Raw genomic sequence first — 17,810 nt, forward strand, 5'->3', positions numbered from 1 at the left:
ATAAGTATACCTCATTGTAGGAGAGGCCTAGTGTGTTAGAAGAAAGGCCATGTATTCTAAAAAAAATTCTGGGCTGCAGAGTTCTTGTTGGGGGCTACTGCAAGTGCCATATCTATGGGGGGTGGGCTTTAATGCTGTGTCCCCTTTTTCTTTTACCTTAACCTCTGTGTATTTCAGAACCACCTTTAATCACCTGTTTTGGCCACCCCTTCACTATGTTAAAGAAATTAATCTTGGCTCTGTTATTCAAGCTTAGGACAGCCAAGATGGTAGGAAAAACAAGCCAGATGTCTTTGCTTTAATTTTGTGAAAATTTCCATTTTTGCTAAGACAATGACAATTGAGAATTGACAATTGAGAAGGTTCCAGATAACTTGAGATTTTGTTAGTATTGGAAGTCTTTATTGAAGCCACAAATTTAAAAAGAATGTTTATCTACTTTTTATAAGAGTGGGCGAATTTTACCTGAAAGTATGCCTGTGTATCATACGCATGCATTACTTGTGAAGGCCAGAAGAGGGCGATGGGTCCATGAGAACTGGAGTTACATGGTTGTGAGCTGCTGTGTGGTTGCTGGGAATACAATACAGGCCCAGTGGAAGAGCAGCTTGTGTTTTTAACCATTGAGCCATCTCTATAGCCCCAGAAACCATCACTTTTTTGGGGAAAAGTTAAAATTAGAAGTCTCAAGCATGAAGGCTTAAAAGACTAAGTTTTCTTGGGTTGCAATTTATGTTTTGGTAGCATCAAATCAGTGGTTGTCTTATGTATGTGGCTCTCACACAGCACTCTGTGGAGTTCCTCAGCATTCATGTCCACTGGTGCCATTGTTTGACTCCCAGAGACCTTGGTTTCCAAAGTGTTGAGTTTCAGAGCATTGCTGGGTGCTGTTAAGCATCTGTGATTTTTTTCCCCCCTAAGCAATGGGATTGAGAAACCAGCAATTGGTTGCTTAGCAACATCATGTTTACAAGTAATCTTGAGTTGCCAGGATCAAGAAAAAGAAGACATATCCATGCACTGGGTCTCTGATTGGTCGCAAGTTCCTCACCATAGTTCTTAGCATCAATGGATGCCAGCAGGCTCATGACTTCATATCTAAAGTTACTGCTTCGAGAAATAACATTTGAATTGTAGTCACCTCTCTGTAATATCTCCAGGAAGACTCGCTTTCATTTTGAAACATATAATCTCACTGCTTCTTAGGACCAATGATGTCAAAGACTCAGACAGTAGAAGCGTAAGTATGTCCAGTAGGATTTTAACATTGAAATAGTGAAAGAAAACAGTGAAGTCTGCTGGAAACCAAACTGATGCCCCGGTGCTCAGCCATTTTCTTGTATCTATGCATTGTTGGGAAAAGCAGAAATATCTGGGTTAACCTGCAGTATCTTTTGGCTTGATATTTCTCAACAAAACACGGCATACAAGGCCAGCCTTCCCTAACTTGATGAGCTGTGAGCATTTTCAACTTGCAAATAAGCCCTCTCTTGCCCTATGTACTTAGTTTAAGATGTGCATTTTAAGGAAAAGTGTGGTGCAAATTGTCACTTTGGTGTAGACATGTAAAAATGCTAAGTGTATCAGAATCAAAGCTTTACTCTCCTTAATGTGGCTTCATTTTCAGTAAAGCCCCCTTTAGTCGTTAGCCTAGGGTATCTCTTAAGAAGGAGTCTACCGGTCTGTAGTTGCGGGCCATGCCCTGGAGACAGCAGCTGTTTTAGGCCCTTAGCGCTGCCCCTCCTTTTCAGAGGTGTGTCTGAAGAGGGCCTGGCTTTCTGATTGCTGGCAAAGCCACAGTAAGAGCAACGTTTCACATACAGGAGGCCCCCACTCCTCCTTTCGAGGCGCTTTACAATTATCAATTAATTGCTTTGAATGGGAAGCTCTGCAGCTGCAGGGAGAGAAAGCGCCCACAGTGATGGTCCATTATCACATACAGCTGTTGGGAACGTTCTTCAAAGCTTAATTACAGAGCTTCATATATATTTAAAGAAAAAGGAGCAGGAGGAAGGGCCACCGAGGAGGGTCTTCGTAGAAAATGACTCTCATCTTCCACTCTGTTTGGGAAGCAGCAGCTTCGTGTAAACAATTACCCTCCCCAGACAGAGAGAAGCAAAGTGTGTTACGCTCTCCCACCCCCCAAACAAGAAGATGGGGGAGGCCCCTTAGAGAAGCCGATCCCAGTCCCTCACGGTCCAGTTTGGATCTGTTTAGGATTAGAAGAAGAAGAAGAAGAAGAAGAAGAAGAAGAAGAAGAAGAAGAAGAAGAAGAAGAAGAAGAAGAAGAAGAAGAATTAATTGTTATCAGTAGTGTGGTGGCTTCTGGGTGTTTCTGGATGCAGTGTTATTTGATATTTGACACGAGGTTGGCTTTGTTCTCTTGCTCTGTCTCTGTCTCCCTCTTTCTCCTCCTCCCTCCCTTTCTATCCTCCCCCTCCCTCTTTTGTGTATCTCCCTGACAGACAGATATGTTGCTAATTCTATTAATTTTCTTATCAAATCCAGCAAGGTAACCAAAACTTCCAATTTAGTGATTTATTATCCAAAGCGGGCTGCACGGAGTGCACCTTTCATTCTGTGTAATTGGCACTGGAGGGGAAGAGACTTTGAGGGGATCTGCACTCAACTAAGCGTTTCCATTTCGATTGGATATTGAGCAAACAAGTGGAGTGTCCTTTCATCGGCTTAAATCATTTAAAGTGATAAAGCAAGCAATTCAGCATTTGGATGTATACTGGGGATATCTGGGGGTGAGACTCTGACTCTGAAGATATTAAAATATGAGCACAATCACATCCCTCTAGAAGATTTGCTCTCAATAAAACATCTGAGTGTGATATGTTAATCAATGCGCAAAAGGCCAACATTGATCACAGTAGGATGTGACCCTTACTGTTGCACCATGCTGGAGACAAATGACTTCCCCCTTTTAACCAAATGCTGGCTTCATAATGGGTTAAAGTTGCCCACATAACTAGTGGATTCAGATACTGAAACATTAAATATAATTTAGTACCAAAAGGCAGGGACATGAATACATCCTCTTTATACCATTTCTACCCCACCCCTTTCCACTCCCAACTTCTCCCATGTGCCCCTCCCCCCACCTTGAATTCATGACCTCTTCTATGGTTATTATTGTTATGTATATATGTACATGCATTTATAGACTAGAGTCCAGTTGATGTTGTTTATATGTATCCATGTTTAGGGGTGAGCACTTAGGATTGAATAACACACCAGGGTAGCTCATTCCTGGAGAAGACTGACTCTACCCTTCTCAGCACCAATAGATTGCCTAAAGCTCTTCATCTAGGTATTGGCCTCATGACAATTTTCTGCCATCTGTGTTGGCATGTTAGCTGGTATAATCATTGTCCAGGTCTTGTGCTGGCACAAACATACTGTTGAGATTTCATAGGAATAGCATCTCTATCGTGTCTTGAAGACACTGTCTCAAAGCAGGTCTTCTGTTTCTCTAGCTCCCCTCTTCTGTGATGGTCCATGAATCATTCTTAAAGGCTCAGTGAATATAATGTTTAGTGTGGTTTCAGTTTTTTTTTTCTTTCAGAGATAAACCTACAATTTTCTGGCACTCTCACAAACAAAACTAAATTTTTTTTTTTTTTTAGAGTAAAAGCATTATTTCCCAACTCACTTGTAATTTAGTGTCTTATTCAAGCATTAGAGCCCACTTCTTTGGAGTATACTGAAGACTAGCTGAAATATCAAAAAACCAAGTAATCCAATTAAAAATGGAGTACATATTTATACAAGGAATTCTCAGCTGAGGAAACTCAAATGGATGAGAAACAAAGAAATGTTGAGCAGTCTTGGCCATCAGGGAAATAAATGCAAATCAACAGTACCTTGAGGTTCCTTCCATCTTATACCTGTCGGGATGGCTAAGATCAATATCACAAGTGACATCTCATACTGCCGAGGATGTGGAGCAAGTGGACCACTCCTCCAGTGCTGATGGAGTGCAAGCTTGTACAGCTACTATGGAAACCAATATGATGATTCTTCAGAATGTTGGGAATCAATCTACCTCAAGATCCAGCTATCCCACTCTTGGCCATATGCCCAAAGGATGCTCAATTCTACCACATTCTACCACATTCTACCATTTGCTCAACTATGTTCATTGTGGCTTTTATTCATAATAGTCAGAGACTGGATACAACCTAGGTGTCTCTCAACAGAAGAACAGATAAAGAAAATGTGGTACATTTGCACAATGGAGTGTTACTTGGCTGTTATAAAAATTACACCATGAAATTTACAGGCAATTGGATGGAACTAGGAAAATAAAAAGTCATTCCAAGCAAGGTAATCCAGACCCAGAAAGGCAAATATGGTATGCATTTGCTTATAAGTGAATCTTAGTTAAGTAAATGATAACTAAGCTACAACCTGCAGACCCAGAGAGGTTAAGTACAGAGGGAGGGTTAAGCGGTGACACATGGATCTCCTTAGGAGGAGGAAACAGAATAGGTCTTATGGATCGACTAGAGATGGTTAGGGATGGAAGCAGGAGGATCAGGTAGAGAGGAAGAGGAGAGACAGGGTAGAGGGATAGAGAGCTGGAATTGAGGGCATTTGAGGTATGGCATGGGAACCTCGTGCTGTGGAAGCTTTCTCAATTATATGAAGGTGACCTAAATGAGGTCTCCTAATAATGGGGAATGTGGATTCTCAACTGGATATTTCTTGTCACCAGACAAATCTTTCAGATCTGGCTTGCATTCAGTTGAGTTGTTGAATTGTTGGCCAAGGGCGTTCCTCATAGAAATCCCCCAAGCAACCGGTGCTGTTGCTAGGACAAGGGGTTGCTCCCCACAAAGTGACAGCAGTGCCCCATCATCAAGGAAGAACACACTCACACAAACCTTTGAACATGGAGAAGTCAGGCTGATGCTTGCAGTGAGCCTACACCCTTTGGTCTAGTGTCTTTGGGGTGGGAAGATGCTCAGCAGGCTACCAAAAGATAAACATAAACACCAACCCAGCCACAAAACCCTTGTTCTGCTTGAAAAATACGCTGTAGCATTGGTGGCACAGAACTTGTAGGAGTAGCCAATTAATGTCTGACTTGACTTAAGGCCCACTCCACAAGATGGGACTCATACCTGACACTGCCAATGTAACCAAGAACCAGAGACTAGATAGCCCAGAGACATAGGGTGAAACCAGACACTACTGGTCTAAAAACTTAAAGTATCAATAAAATGATTCTCTCTGATATTCTGCTATACTTATAGAGCTGTGCCTTATTCAGTCATCATTCAGAGATATTTCCTCTGGCAGCAGATAGGAGCACATACAGAGATCATAGATGGGCATTATGTGCAGAGAGACTCTTAATTGGGAGTCTCTATCAAATCCCTTCCTTCTGAGCTCATAGAGATGGAAGCATCAAGCACATGGCCTATGTATGTCAGATACCTGTCTCTATATAATAGCTTTTAGCTTAGTGTTTTTATGGGACTCCTGAGTGTGAGAACGAGCGGGTCTCTGACTCTTGTGCCTGCTCTTGGGACTCTCTTTCTCCTGTTGGGATGATGTGTCTAACTTCGATATGATGCTTTTTGCTTCATCTTGTTGTATTTTATTTTGTCATGTTTGGTTGTTACCTCATAGAAGCCTATTCCTTTATAATGAGAGACAGAAAGAAAATGGATTTGGAGGGGAGGGAAGGTGGGAAGGAGCTGGGAGAAGTATAGGGAGGGGAAACTATTTTCAATTAAAAGAAAAAAGAAAGAAAAAAAGAAGGAAAGGAAGAAAAGAAGAAAAAAGGAAGGAAGGAAGGAAGGGAGAAAGAAAGAAAGAAAGAAAGAAAGAGCAGTACAAGCCAATCTAGTGTGGGCATTTTCTCATTGAGGTTTCCTTTTCCAAGATGACTCTAGCTTGTGTCAAGTTGACATAAAACTGTTCAGCACAGTTGGTTATTTTTCATTTTTATTAGGTTTCTTTTAAAAACATATACATTTATATTATTACACATTAATAAAATAAACTACATACTGCAGGAAGAACCACAAAATAATCAGGAATTATATAAATGTTACATTTATAGTGATTTGGCTATTTGTATTTGACAAACTTGAAGTAAACATCTTTCCTATCTTGTTGAGTCTAAAATTCTGAATGGAAATCAATATCTATCATATTTTAAAAAGAAAGTGTGAAGTTGTTTGAGAGTTGGCATAGGGATATTTTGGAGGGGGTAAATGGAGAATATATACGATCACATTTCACATAAAAATTCTCAAGAATTAAAATAATAAAATAAAGTATTTAATTAGGAACGTGCTTACAGTTTCAGAGGTTTAATTAGTTCATCATCACTTTGATGGGAAACACGGTAGCAGGCATGGTGCTAGAAAGAGCCTGTGCCTGGCATGGACATTTGAAACCTCAAAGCCCACTCTCTGTAACATACTTTCTCTAACAAGGCCACACTTCCTAATCCCTTTAATCCTTCTCAAATAGTGCCACTCCCTGATGACTAAGCATTCAAATCTATGAACCTGTGGGGGCCATTATTATTCAAACTACCACATTTAATAAGGCAAGGATTCTTTCCACCCCTGTGACCTTTGATTTGACCTTAATCAGCCTGCAGTTCTGTCTAGTGCACTACCCTATGATCTTAGAAAAAGGAAAAAAAAAAAAAAGTGAAAACGTCCCTAAAAACCTATTAAACAAGTGTAACTTCAGAACTCACCAAAATTCTATATCTGACTATTGTTAAGCCATTTGAGTACTTAGGGATGACTCTCTTGAGAATCCCCCTACAAGTGGGCATGCTATCCTTTTCCTAAGCAGGGTGCTCCCTCTCCTCCTCCCACCTCCCGTAATACCTGTGCTTTACTCTACATTGCCACATTTTCTTAATCAACAAACCCACCTTTCCTTCCTATTTGACTTGTCTTGAGAATTTTTTTTTTCCTCTGCAGTGAAGTCAGGGATTGCAGCTCCACTCTGGAAGAGCTCTCCAGCCAGTGTGGGGCTCTCTAGAGCTCCCATGGGCCAGAACACATATGCCTACTGGTTGATGGCTGCCACCTTACGTCTCAGCCTTGCTCTGGTTAATGCTGAGAGCCATCCATTCTCTTGCAATCCCATGCAATCCCATCATGCTTAGAGAGAATAAGCACCCTTTACCATGCTTGGATGATGGAAGTGAGTTGCCTTTACTGCCTGTTTTGGCTGGGAAAAGTTCAAGCTAGGTTTTTAATTCAGAGCTGCGAGAACAGAAACAGTTTTCTAATCAGTGCTCTCTTCTTCCTCTAGACTTATATTTCTGGAAGGAATACTACCCTACACCCTTAAGTGTTAAATATAAATCATGCCTTGAATTACACCATACCCAAGCCCTTGAATTAGTTTTTGGTACTTAAAACTTCAAAGGAAACTCTATTAAAAATGGGATCATTTTTCTCATGATATATTTCTCAAGAATGACGATATTCTGACAATTTAGTACTTCCCTCCTGATTCTTGCCTTCCTCTACCCCCCCACCCCCCCCACCCCCCACTTATGGTTCATCTCAGTGAACCAGCAAGGGAACTGTCCCTGTGGAATGCTCTCTACAGAGCCAGAGCGGCACAACCTAGTGAGGAGTGTGCAAAAATGATTTAGACATTTGTTTGGGCTTTTAATCTTTTCTCATCTACACGCACCACCAAAATAAAACCCAGTGAAGTATGAGCCCTATAAATCTGCTCATTCTTGCTCTCCTCCAGAATATTTCAGAAGGCACTTGACACTTGTAATCAGGCCTGGGCTTAGATGCTGCCTCCTTCTGAGCTAGCCATCCTACTCCCCTCCCCCCCCCCACACACTCCCTTTTCCAATTTCAATGGCATGGAAGTGGGCGAGGCCAGAGGGCATGGACTGTCACAGGGATGCAAAGTCTACTTAGGCGAGATGGATCCTCCCCCTTCTTCTCGCTACAGTGTGCAGCTCTGAGTTAGGAGAGGTATAAGACAGGAAGGCAGTTAGTAAACCTTGTAAGTTAGGTAGAGTGTGGGGAGGTTGCTCAACCTCAGGGATTCAGCAAAAGGCGCGCGTGTGATGGTGGCGGCACAGTTCAAATGCTGTTTGAGGATATATTTGCAAAGACCTTTGGGAATTATTTAGAAACAGGCGGGGCTTTTAAGTACTCGGCAAAACACCCAGCGTAAAGAAAGACTATTTGGGAACCCGAGAAAAGAGGAGAAGCAAACAATTATGATGGGGTAACTGTTGTGACAGGCTTGTGCTATGTGACAATCCAAACTGTGTTCAGAGCTGGAGGGACAGTTTGGTTGGTAAAGTGTCTGAGGTCTTGAATTCGATTTCCAGAATTCATATTAAAAAAAAAAAAATAAACAGAAGCATAGTTGTAATTCCCGTGCTGGGGAGTTGGAGACAGGTGAATCTCTGGGGAATCCCTGGTCAGTCTTGTCTAGTCTCCTTAATGAGTTCCCAACAAGTGAGAGGCTCTGTCTTAGCCTGGATGGCTCCTACGAACGATGCTCGGTTGTCCTCTCATCCCCACAGTCATGGACACACATGTATGTATTTGCTACTCACACATGGGTGCCCATACACAAAGGTGCACCCCCCAACCCCAGGAGTCCAATTTAGAGAAAGTAAATAAGGCAACAAGAGCTGAAGAGTGAAAGGAAGGAGCCATCTGCCAGCGTTGCTATGGTTGCAGCTTCTGCATCCTCACTGTGCTCTGTGCTCTGAGCTGTTACTTCTCATGACTGCTATTTGCATTTTATGCATGGAAAAATGGTCTTGACAAGTGGTTTGAATAATAAACTAAACCAATACCAATTTCGACTACTAATTAATGTAATTTCACTGCATCCACACAAATTCCCCAACCTTCAGTCTAACATGGAACCAAATACCTGCTATATATGCTAACAATAAGCTATTTTGAAAGTAAATAAAAATAGGCATTATTAGGCAAGCCTTGCCAAGAAGAAAGTCATTCTTGAAAGTAGTCTGTGCAGATTTCCAATTAACCATCAATATGCTTTCCTTTTCTTTTTCTTTTTTCTTTTTTCATTTTTTTTTTTTCAAGACAGGGTTTCTCTGTGTGGCCTTGGCTGTCCTGGACTCACTTAGACCTGCCTGCCTCTGCCTTCTGAGTGCTGGGATTAAAGGCACACACTAACACACCTGGCTTCCTCAGGGTGCTTTTAAGGGTGAGTGACTGTTTCAAGAAGCTTTCGGAGACCCTAGCCAGAGGGACGTGCTCCAAGTTTGCACGTGTGCCTTCAGACTTTGAAGGTGACCCTGACTTCAAAGGGCAGTGGGAATTGGATCTGGTGAGAAAACGGAGGGTGGAAAATATATGGGCCTTTAGGAAAAGGTCACTTGGCGTTGTACAGGAGCTCAACTTGTATTTTGATTAAATTCTTTTCAGTGGGACTTGCTCGCTAATTACTTCCTCAGCTGTGTGGCTCAGCTACGCTTACTGACAGAGAATGCCCACGGAGGGCGTAGAAGCCTCGAGGTATGTATGCTTGTATGTGAAATTATTAATATTAATAATAATTAACCATAAATGATAACCAGGGTGGGTCAGGTGGCCTTTCCTTCTTTCAGAAACTTCTTTATGTACTTAGTGATTCAAGAGGTAGAGGTGATACCTCCGACGCAAGTGACATTTGAAGCTAAACTGCTGATCTTGGAGTGAAGTTTAAATAATTTACTCAACAAGGGCACCTCCTTTTACTCATATCAGGTTACAAGCTTTAAATAGCATTGGCTATGTCGAGGAAAACTTTTTGTCTTTCTCTAGTCACGCTGAGACCGGGCTCTTCTTGGCCCCACTCCTAAGACCCCTGTCCATTAATCACCGGGGCTCACTGCTATCACTGGTAATTAGTCTTTGAAGTTGCATCCAGATGGAAAGTATAAATTACTAGAAGTTTCCTGCCAGGCACAAGGGTGGATGATTCATGAGCCCTCGGCATTTCCCTGTACTCTGTCTCCGATAAGCACATCTGAAGAGCATGCGGTTCACAAGACCCAACTTCGCACGCGACTGTGACAGCCGCTGGGGCTGGACGTACAGCGGGCTGAATTCTGTAGGCTTGCTTTAATCCTGTCACGGCCCCCGCCTCTTTGGGTGTTCTAGTGCGTTTTCTGTTACAGTAGCAGGCCACTCCAATGCTCTCTTGTCTTCAGTGAATAGTGTTGCCAGCAGTCTCTCTCTCTGCTGTGAACAGTGTTAGGTGAGAGGGGAGGAGCAGGAGGAGGAGAGGGAGGATGAGGAAGATGAGACCGCTTGAGTGGATTGAATCTCTTTCAATGGGGGCTTGACTTTGAATCTATGTGTCATCTAACTGCCTCCTTGTTCTGGGAAAGCCAGCCCTGGGCTCGCGCTCACTGTCTGTGCCTTTATCTTCCCTGCTCACTTGTCCCTAGATAAACCCTTGTTGCTGCCTGTATCTTCCCACGGCTGTAATTGAGCAGCTCACTATTTCTGGAGAAACCAAGGTAAGCTATTGATAGTGTTATGTAGTTAACGATTGCTACAGGTAGAAATGAGTAGGAAATCCCACGTGTGCTAGCTTCAGCAGTGATGGAAAAGCATTCGCTGACTTGTATCTATATATAAGTGGAACGGTAGAGAGAGGAGACGACCTTTAGGCCTGGCTTGGACCTAGACACTCAATTATGTCATCAGGGCTCATCTTTTCTTTCCAGATGGGTGATGAGATGAGATGTGGCACCCTTAGCCAGCCTTATAGCGTCCGATGCTTTTACTAGCAGTGAGAGAAGACATTTGCCGTGTTAATGATAGTGAAAATTTCAGCCTGGCAGTGACATTCTTTTTTAACACTGAAACTCAGAAACGGCCTCAACATTGTTCAACACTTCTATTCATGTTGGGTTCAAGCTGTATTCCCACTCTTCATAACAGACTTTTTTTTTGAAGTTTAATTTTTGATTAATTAAATAATTTCACATCCCTATTGTAGCTTCCTCTCCTTTTTCTCCTCGCAGTCCCTCCTTCTCCCCTCCCCTCCCCTCCCCTCCCTTCCCTTCCCCTCCCCTGTTTCTCATCAGAACATGCTCAGAAAAAAGGAGACCTCCCATGGATATCAATCTGCCTTGGCTTATCAAGTTGCAGTAGGACTAGGTGCATCTCCTCCTATCGTGGCTGGACAAGGCAGCCCAGTTAGTAGAAAGAGATCCAGAGGCAAGCAATATAGTCAGAGAGAGCCTCTGCTCCCGCTTTAGGAGTCTTCCATGAAGACCCAGCTGCATACCCATTGTATGCTCTCTGTTTGGTTGTTCAGCCTCTGTGGGCCACTATGTGCCCAGTTTAGTTGGTTCTGTATATTTTGTTGTGGTGTCCTTGACCTCTCTGGCTCCTTCAACCCTTCGCTCCCCTGTTCCTCACTTCTGTGGAATTTCCCAAGCTCCGCCCGATGTTTGGCTGTGAGTCTCTGCATCTGTTTCCATCAGTTGCTGGGTGATGCCTCTCAGATGACAGTTTTGCTAGGTGTCTGTCTGGAAGTGTTGGGGGGCAGGCTTTTTATTATGGCATGGGTCTCAAGCTGGGCCAGTCATTGTTTTGTCATTCCCTCAATTTCTGCTCCATCTTTATTCCTGCCTATCTTGTAGGCAGGACAAATTATGGATCTAAAGTTTTGTGGTGGGGCTGGTGACCCATCTCTCCCCTGGAAGTCATTTCTGGTTACAGGAGATGGCTGTTTCAGGCTCCATATCCCCCACTGCTCGAAGTCTTAGCTAGGGTCACCGTCGTAGATACCTGGCAGTTTCTATTGTTCTAGGTTTCTAGCTCCTTTCAGTGAGGCCTACCTCACCCCCAAAGATTCCAGTTCTTTCTCTCCTTACTCTCTCCTTCTGTCATCTGCATATTTGATCCCTCCTGCTCCCAGCACCCCTTCCCTGACCCAGCTCCCTCCCTCCGTCTAACCATCCCCCTCCCTCTGACCCCTGTCAGGTCTATACTATTTCCCTTTCTTAGTGAGGTTCAAGTGTCCCCACTTGGGCCCTCCTTGTTACTTAGCTTCTGTGGGTCTGTGGATTGTAGTTTGGTTATCCTGTACTTTCTGGCTAATATCCACTTATAAGTGAGTACACACCATGTGCATCTTTCTGGGGCTGGTTACCTCACTCAGGATGATCTTTTCTAGTCCCATCCATTTGCCTGCAAATTTCATGATGTCATTGTTTTTAATAGCTGAGTACTATTCCACTGTGTAAATGTATTGCACTTTCTTTATTCATTATTTGGTTGAGAGACATTTAAGTTGTTTCCAGCTTCTGGCTATTATGAATACATCTGCTATGAACATAGTTGAGCAAGTGTCTGTGTGGTAAGGCGCAGCATCTTTTGGGTCTATGCCAAGAAATGGTATAGCTGGGTCTGGAGGTAGAACTATTCCTAATTTTCTGAGAAGCTTCCAAATTGATTTCCAAAGTAGTTGCACAAATTTCTGTGATTGAGGGGAGACTGCAAGGGTCTGTTCACATGCTACGGGCAAGGCAGAATGGGATATGCTAACAGGGAAACTACAGTTCCATCTTGGAATGCTCTCATTAATAAAAGAATTTAAGAACGGATTCAGAAGAAAACCAAGGACATTCTTTCAGCATTTTAAAGAAAACCCCCAGGGCAGGCAAGCTACAAATCTCAGTGGATGCCAAGAGAAGGAAGATAGAGAAGAGAAAAAAGATGGAGAAGAGGAGGAAAGTGGATAGAGGAGGAGAAAAATCTACATTCTTTTGGGGGCTCAGCAAGCAGCCACGTGAAAAGGGTGGTAGCTTCAGAAAGAGCCAAAAAGTCCGAAGTGCCAGAGAAAGCATAGGTAGACACTGGCTGGAGTGTGATAGAGACAGAAAGGAAGAAGGAGGGAAAGTCAGAACTCAGAAAGGCAAGCCGACCTAATAAATCCACGTGTGGGATGACCCTTACAGCAACTCCAGGAGTAGCTGCTCCCCAAATCCCAGGCTGTAACCACAGAGTCCCCTTGAGGGCTTCCCCATAAACTTCCTTGTGTTTATACAACAGCACACTGTTCTAGTGAAGGCCAGGATTGGCGGAAGCTATCCTGTCAAGCTTTTCTACTTAGACATAAGCACGGGGACCTGCTGGACCACTGGCTAGTATTGAGGTAAAGATGCATGCATGTCTTCAGTCAGATGTTCCAGGAGCCCTCACCACAGATACCGTCACCACTGCTGACTGAGCCTGTGGCGGCCATGTTTCTTCAGTGTCGATCTACAGCTGGTGAAGCATCATGGCATGGGCTGGAGAGGAGGTGGGGGTTCCTACAGAGACTCAGGGAACCTGTGAACACATGTGAGGAGAAGCATGCTTTCTTCCCGACCAGCTCACCCACTCTGCTTCAGGCTCCTTCCAGCTCAAGTTTCAGCTTCTAAGTCGTTTGACACAAGGACCTGGCTTCGAACTACAGTCAGGACTCACAGTCAGTTCTTGCTTCACTCACACCAGAATCTGAGCCTTGCCCTGAACAAAACTGGCTCCCACTTCTGTCTGCAGCGGGCTCTTCTCCTTGTACACACCCTGTCACCTGCCTCCCAGCATATTCAGCAGTGCGTGTCTTGAAGCAAGAACCTTGAAATGCACAGTGTGGATTCAGATTTTCTGCAATTTCTGCCAGATTTGCTTCACTTCTTTCCCTTCACCACCCATCACTAGCCAGCCACCACAATTAGCTAATTGATTGATTAATTAATATGCAATCTGCTAAGTACTGTGGTTAGAAATAGATTTTTTTTTCCCTGTAAAGTTAATGAAGCTTAAGCTTTGGAACTTTCACTCTCTGGACTCATTCCAAAGCTCTGGCAGAGTGTTCACTGGATCCTATGTTTTTGTAAACTATGCAAAAGTTAGCCAGAACCCACACTCTTTGTGTAGAGTGAGCTCTCTGCTACTCTGACTGCCTGTTCTCTAGTGTTATGCAGCAGACACTCTGGGATAAAGAGAATTCAGACTGAGACTGCATTTTGTTTGGGCTGAGGGCATGCACTTGCATGGTGTTTCAGAGTCACTTCCATGCGTATTTAGGACATTGGTACTCATCTTGGCTTACAATGGGGCTGAGCTGTGCTGTGCTGGGCCCCATGTGAGCTCAACTGTCATTGTGGTGTGCGGGCCCACGGCTAGAGTTTGTGACATGATGTGACTATGTTCCACAGTTCTCACGCAAGGGATGTGGGCAGAGGTAAGAATAATTTGAAATGTACAGAGCAGAAATTTGTAAAAAAAAAAAATTAAGATGTAAAATTGTAAATTAAAACTTTGTGTCTCATTGTTGTCAATTTTAATGACTATCTTTTATAATAATTATAAACACTTTGAGTTGGTTTTGATGGGAATCACACAAAATAGAATTCACCAGGAGTTCTTTGAAAAGAAATTGTTAGTGTGTGTATGTGTGTGTGTGTGTGTGTGTGTGTGTGTGTGTGTGTGTGTGTGTATAGGCGGCTCATGCCTTAGCACATGTGTAGAAGTCAGAGGACAATGTTTGGGACTCTAATCTTTCTTTCCCCCTTGGGATCTAGGAATCGAAATCAGGTTGTTTGGCTTGCATGGCAAATGCTTTTGTCTACTGATCCATCCTGTTAGCCCTAGAATGTTTTATGAAGCTCAATTCTCATTTAAAAAATGATTGCAGTTAATTATTTGTGTGTATGTGTGTGTGCATGTGTGCGCGTGTATGTGCACGTGTGTGTGTGTGTGTGTGTGTGTGTGCATGCCATGGCTTACGGACGTTAGAGAACGGCCTGCTGAAGTCAGTTCTCTCCTGTTATGTGAGTTCTGAGGACTGAGCTCAGGCTGCTGTGCTTGGCAACGAATGCCTTTGCCTTCTGAGCCCGTCTCACCAGCCCCCACCTCTCAGTAACAGAAACACGTTTTGCTCCATCACAGCAGAAGAATGACTGAATTAGATTTTTCTTCTGTCTGCACAAAACACTGCAACATCATTGCTATGTGAGGAGGTGACAATGACTGTACACCCGGCCAGTGTGTGAACTAGGAGGGCAGGATCTGCAAGGACCCAGCCACCAATTCATTAACTACACTGTTATTATTTTTCTGGTTTTCTGATAGGTAGCTCAAGATTTGTAGGCTCAAGTTTTTTCCCCCCCACTGTAAGTAATGTCACTTTTACATTTTTAATTCTTCTTTTTAAAATGAGGGAATGGTTAACAGTGCTAGCTTCCAGATCCCACCCTGAAGCTTCATCTGGAGTTTATAGTTGTGGGTGGGTTGGTGGGGTGCTCAAAGAAAGGTTCTGGTGAGCTGATTGCTGAAAGAGGAAGCACTCCAGGTAAAGTCTGGGAGCTCTGGTGTCCACCAATAAACTGCATGTTGTAGAGCGGCTTGCCTAAGCCATGGGGTTTCCTTTTAGTTGTGCACTCATACCAGGGCTTACTGCTTCCCAGGTATTTGTTCCTGTGCATGGGTTGTCTTGATGTTAAAACTAGCTTGAGGGCTGGAGAGATGGCTCAGAGGTTAAGGGCACTGACTGCTCCTCCAGAGGCCCTGAGTTCAGTTCCCAGCAACCACATGGTGGCTCCCAACATCTATAATGTGATCTGATGCCCTCTTCTGGCGTGCAGGTGTATGTGTAGGCAGAACAATGTATGCATAATAATTACTAAATAAATCTTTTTAAAAAACTAGCTTGGTAGAGAGGAAGTTGGGTACATAGTCAGCGGTGTCCTGTGTTTTGAATTCCTGAGTCAAGAAGCCGCCTGGAACTCAGGGTGAGTCTAAAGGTGTTTGTGGCTCCTGGCTCAATGAGGCCCAGGGAGCATCTCTGTGCATCTGTAGGGAGCTCAGCTTTGGGGGGAGGGCTTCTCCTTGGCATGTACCTGGAGGGCGGGTGATATCCAGGAGATTTTTCTGTGTCACTTAGCTGCAGAAGAGAGTCAGTGAGAACCAGGGCCGAAGAGAAAGATCAGGAGACCACTTTGTGGTGGCTTTGGCTGGGAGATGAATTTCGATCTCAATTATTAATTCAGTAATTATTTATTGCGTAACTTCTATGTTCTGATCATATTCTAAGACCATAGAAGAGCATAAATCATTAAAAAAAAAACAAAATTAAAAGCCCACAACAGAATAATGAAACAACTATTGGAGGAGACGGAATTTGTGTGTGTGTGTGTGTGTGTGTGTGTGTGTGTGTGTGTGTGTGTATGTGTGTGTGTAAATGACAAGAAGAAAGGGAACTTTGTAGAAAGGGGAATAGAGGTGAGTGTGTTGAGATAGTTCCCATAGGAACATAAGCTCCCTGGCAGTGACCTTGCAGTTCCAAGTGTCACAGTGAGGCTCAATGCAGACTTTGCCATGCAGTCTGATGTGCCACTGAGATTGCTCTCATATAACAATGGCATTCACCGTGTGGAGCTTGAGAGAAACTGAAATATGAGCTTTGTGGTTAATTGGAGAGAACCTCTTAAGGTTTTCGAAGGAGAGAGTGGCAGAGTCAAGCTGGTTAATCCATCTGGGCCACTCACTTCTCTGTGGGCCCTGAAGTAGGCATGTAAGGAGGCTGGTTAGAGGGCTTGAGGAAGTGAAGAGGAGGTTTAGCGCTGGCCAGGATGTAGGAAGTGAACGTTGTGGAGCTTGGAACCTGCACAGACAGGGTGCTAAGGTTGGGGGATGCAGGATAGGCACTGCACAGCCAGGTGTTGGCACTTTTTATTGAGGCACTTTATTGAGGTTTCTTATATTTCTTTATTTCTTCTCCACCTCAATCCCTTCCAAACCCCCTAACTCCAGGTAGGAGAGAAATGTTAGGGAGAGAGGGGGCATACTTCTCTTTAGCTACTTCCTGCTGGTTAGGGTTGTTGGGTTCCTTGGGGCAAGTCCAATTTTCCTTTCAAGACATCTCCAACATCTAATCAAACAGCATCTAGGAACAGCAGAGGGGAGCAGTATCATTCTTCTTCTTTCTTAGAGCCCCATTTCTCTCCCTCTCTCTGGGCTCTCACATTTATTTCTTCTCCAGAGTCCTCGGAATTAAAGTATCTGCAGCAGGCAAAGAGCCCCCCTCAGAGCCCGCACGAGACAGTTTGCTGCTGTGGACAATCTGAATCAGCCCCATATCCCACACCTGGGATTAAAACAAAAATGTGTTTGCATAACATAACTGAGTTTTTAATGACACCAGAACTTCCGCTACACCAAGTCATCAGAGAAGTAGGACATAAGGGTGGAGGAAGCCTTGGGGTGACAGCGACATCAACAGTGCTTGTGTGGAGCTTCAGGTACCACGTATGTCCAGTGGAAATGGTCTTTGAGACATTTGATTTCTAAGTCTTCTGGGGATGTTCTGGGGGGATAGAAGTCTTTGCAGTTACTAGATATAGGTGTCTCTTGGACATAGGACATGTGTGAACTTGCTGCTGAGGGGGACAGTGGCCCAAGGGTGGACACCAGTCACCATGCATTGATCTGCACATGGTCAGAGAATCACAGCCCTTGAAGGAAACCCAAAGAGGCCAGAGGAATGAACCAAGCAAACTGCTTCGTTGATCTCCCAGAGGAAAGCAAACGCGGAACTTCTGAGTCCATTTAATTAGAATAAGAAATGTTTATTAAACACCCTTGACTGTGCTGTCGCTTTCCCACTAATTACTCGATGGCTGGGGTTAGCCGCCCAGATGGTTGTACTGTCAAAAACACACACGCTTAACTCCACAACGGGAAAGAAATGTCTGTGAGGTCCCCTGGCCCCCAGCAGGGAAGGCACAAGACACTACTCATGCGGTGGGCAAAGCT

The 17,810-nt window shown here is 43.8% G+C and overlaps 1 protein-coding gene across 2 annotated transcripts in view; it reads left to right on the plus strand.

The window, feature by feature from the left end:
* The first annotated feature begins 4,072 nt into the window (after positions 1-4,072).
* The window catches only part of LOC311579175 (uncharacterized protein), a 69,762-nt gene continuing 56,024 nt past the window's right edge, over positions 4,073-17,810 (plus strand). For both annotated transcript variants that reach the window (XM_084749493.1, XM_084749494.1), the window contains exons 1-3: positions 4,073-4,363; positions 9,435-9,524; positions 10,442-10,513. In XM_084749493.1, the coding sequence (XP_084605619.1) occupies positions 4,361-4,363; positions 9,435-9,524; positions 10,442-10,513 (165 nt within the window). In that variant the 5' untranslated portion in view covers positions 4,073-4,360. The remainder of the gene's footprint in view (positions 4,364-9,434; positions 9,525-10,441; positions 10,514-17,810) is intronic.

Source organism: Acomys minous (genome assembly GCF_964271855.1).
Source record: "Acomys minous genome assembly, chromosome: 12".
Taxonomy (NCBI): domain Eukaryota; kingdom Metazoa; phylum Chordata; class Mammalia; order Rodentia; family Muridae; genus Acomys; species Acomys minous.